The 2,450-nt window shown below is 32.5% G+C and overlaps 1 protein-coding gene across 1 annotated transcript in view; it reads right to left on the bottom strand.

The window, feature by feature from the left end:
• Positions 1 to 840: 840 nt before the first annotated feature.
• The window catches only part of LOC128199716 (uncharacterized), a 3,821-nt gene continuing 2,211 nt past the window's right edge, over positions 841 to 2,450 (bottom strand). The window contains exon 2 of the mRNA XM_052890653.1: positions 841 to 2,083. Coding sequence (XP_052746613.1) covers positions 893 to 2,083 — 1,191 coding nt within the window. The 3' untranslated portion in view covers positions 841 to 892. The remainder of the gene's footprint in view (positions 2,084 to 2,450) is intronic.

The following is a 2,450-nucleotide window of genomic DNA, read 5'->3' as shown; positions in this document are numbered from 1 at the left end:
GTTAGCGTGTCATGCATATCGCTCATGTCACCTATAGTTGAGTGATTAAATGTGCCCATTTGTCCACTATTAAAGCTATAAAAAGAAACTGATACCGATAGTTTACCTAAGTCTCTCATACATTACTTGACGTCGTCATTTATTTTCTATCTACGTTTTTGACATAGTCTGAGAAAATAGCATTAAAAAATTTTCACGCTTCTTTTGGAAGGCCTTTGTTTTTGTTTCTCGAGAGCGCGAATTTTTTTTTGTTTTGAGAAAATATTATTCATTTTTGCAAGTAGAAAATCAACTAAAGTGTTCAAGAGTTTTTCATATAATATAGTGGGACTTCACTTCGTCTAGTTAATTTTTTTACTAATGAAGGCAATCTAAGCTCAAGTCTATTTTATTTGTATATAGTTCTCTTTAATTTTTACTTACTTCTGAATTCCAGGAAACAAAGTAAACAATGATAATTGTAATTGCACTATGTAGGCTTTTAATGTTTTACTTTGCTAGTGAAAGCTTACTGTATTGTGTAGTTTTCTAAACTAATATTATAAATATTATTTTTTTTGTACATAACGAATAAACTCAAAACTACTTAACCAATTAAATATTGGATAGAAGCAGGCGTTACTTTGCGGAAGTTCATCATGATTATATAATGATTTATTTATTTTGCTATCAACCGCGAAAATTCGGCGAACCCATGCGACAACGTCACCCAGGCCCGACAAAATACTCTCTACGTACGTTTCACCCCGAAACCGGAGCATCCTCAGGAGATGTTGACTCTACAACGTGCAATTGCAAAGTGTCGTTTTCGAACTTTGCTTCGTCTTTTATAGACCAAAAAGTAGGTGGGGCAAGAGGTGGGCGTTGCCAAGATACTCATAATATAAGCGATTTATCTCGCATCGCATTCAAACATTTTTATTAATGGTGACTTCGATAACTCTATTTGTTCATTTAATAAGGTAATTCCTGACTTATTATGTTTTACTATTTCTAATTGTTCCAAAACGCATAGTCGTAGGCCTTTATTGCAAGTGTGTAAAATGTCATACATATGATTATCTGCCAGCTTATGGCCAGTATCTAGGAGATGCTTTGCAAAGTGCGACCTTTGTGGACGGTCATTTCGAACAGCGGATATGTGTTCCTTGTAACGTGTATCAAAATTCCGACCGGTTTGACCAATATATGTTGCATTACATTCAGAACATTGCAATTTATATACTCCCGATTTATGTTGCTTTTCTAGTTTATCTTTACCATTGCAAATATTTTTAAGAGAGTTATTTGTTCTGAAAGCCACATTTATATCATGCTTTCTAAGTGTTTTTGCAATACGTTCCGACACTGGACCAAAGTATGTTAGACTAGCTTTAAATTTTTTAGGTTTTTCTAATGGAATTCCATAAAGTTCTTTTCTAATCAACACCAATTGTTTCTTATTGATTATTCTATTCACAATATTCGGGTTGTATCCATTCGAAATGGCCATGCGATATATTATATTTAATTCCTTGTTATACTGATCCCTAGTTAGAGGAATGGACATCAGTCTATGAACATAACTATGGAAAGCTGCTAATTTATGTTGCCATGGATGACAAGATGAAGCTGGTATGGTTATATCTGTATAAGTTGGCTTACGATAAATCCCAAAGTGATGTCTATTATTAACTCTAGTGATTGTTACATCAAGGAAATTTAAAGAATTATTCTGTTCTATTTCTAATTTAAATTTAATTTTTGGGTGCAAATTGTTTAATTTATCTACAAAGACATCCAATTGTCTGTCCGTTCCAGTCCAGCATATAATTATATCGTCTACATATCGATAGTAATATAAAATGTGATTATTTTTAACAATATTTTTATTTTCAAAGTCATCCATAAATATGTCAGCCATTAAGGGACTCAAAGGTGATCCCATAGCTAGCCCTTCATTTTGCTGGTAGTAATCATTATTAAATCTAAAATAATTTTGTTCCATACATATATGTGTTAACTCAATCAACTCTGCCATTTCAGAAGGATGCGTTTTATTTATTTCTAACAATTTATTTAAAATGTCCAGTGTTTCGTTTACTGGAACATTAGTAAATAAGCTATCGACATCTAATGATATTAATTTACAACAGTTAGGTAAATCTATATCCTTGATTTTGGTGACTAGTTCAACAGTGTTTTTAAGTGCAAATACTGGCCGAAAAGAGGTTTTTAGTTTAATTATATTATTTAATTGCTTTGCTAATTCATATGCTGGCGCTCCAATATAGGAGACAACTGGACGCATTGGGATGTTATCCTTGTGAATTTTAGGTAAGCCATACAAAAGTGGGGCATGAGTGTTCATTACAATAGCCTTTTGTTTAGATGTACATTTGGGGAATATAAATTCTGATTTATTTATAGCTAGTCTAACTATTGCAGCAAACTTTTTAGTTGGATCTGTT

Source organism: Bicyclus anynana, chromosome Z (genome assembly GCF_947172395.1).
Source record: "Bicyclus anynana chromosome Z, ilBicAnyn1.1, whole genome shotgun sequence".
In the NCBI taxonomy this organism is placed as follows: Eukaryota; Metazoa; Arthropoda; class Insecta; order Lepidoptera; family Nymphalidae; genus Bicyclus; species Bicyclus anynana.
This window is presented reverse-complemented; position numbering and strand designations above follow the sequence as displayed.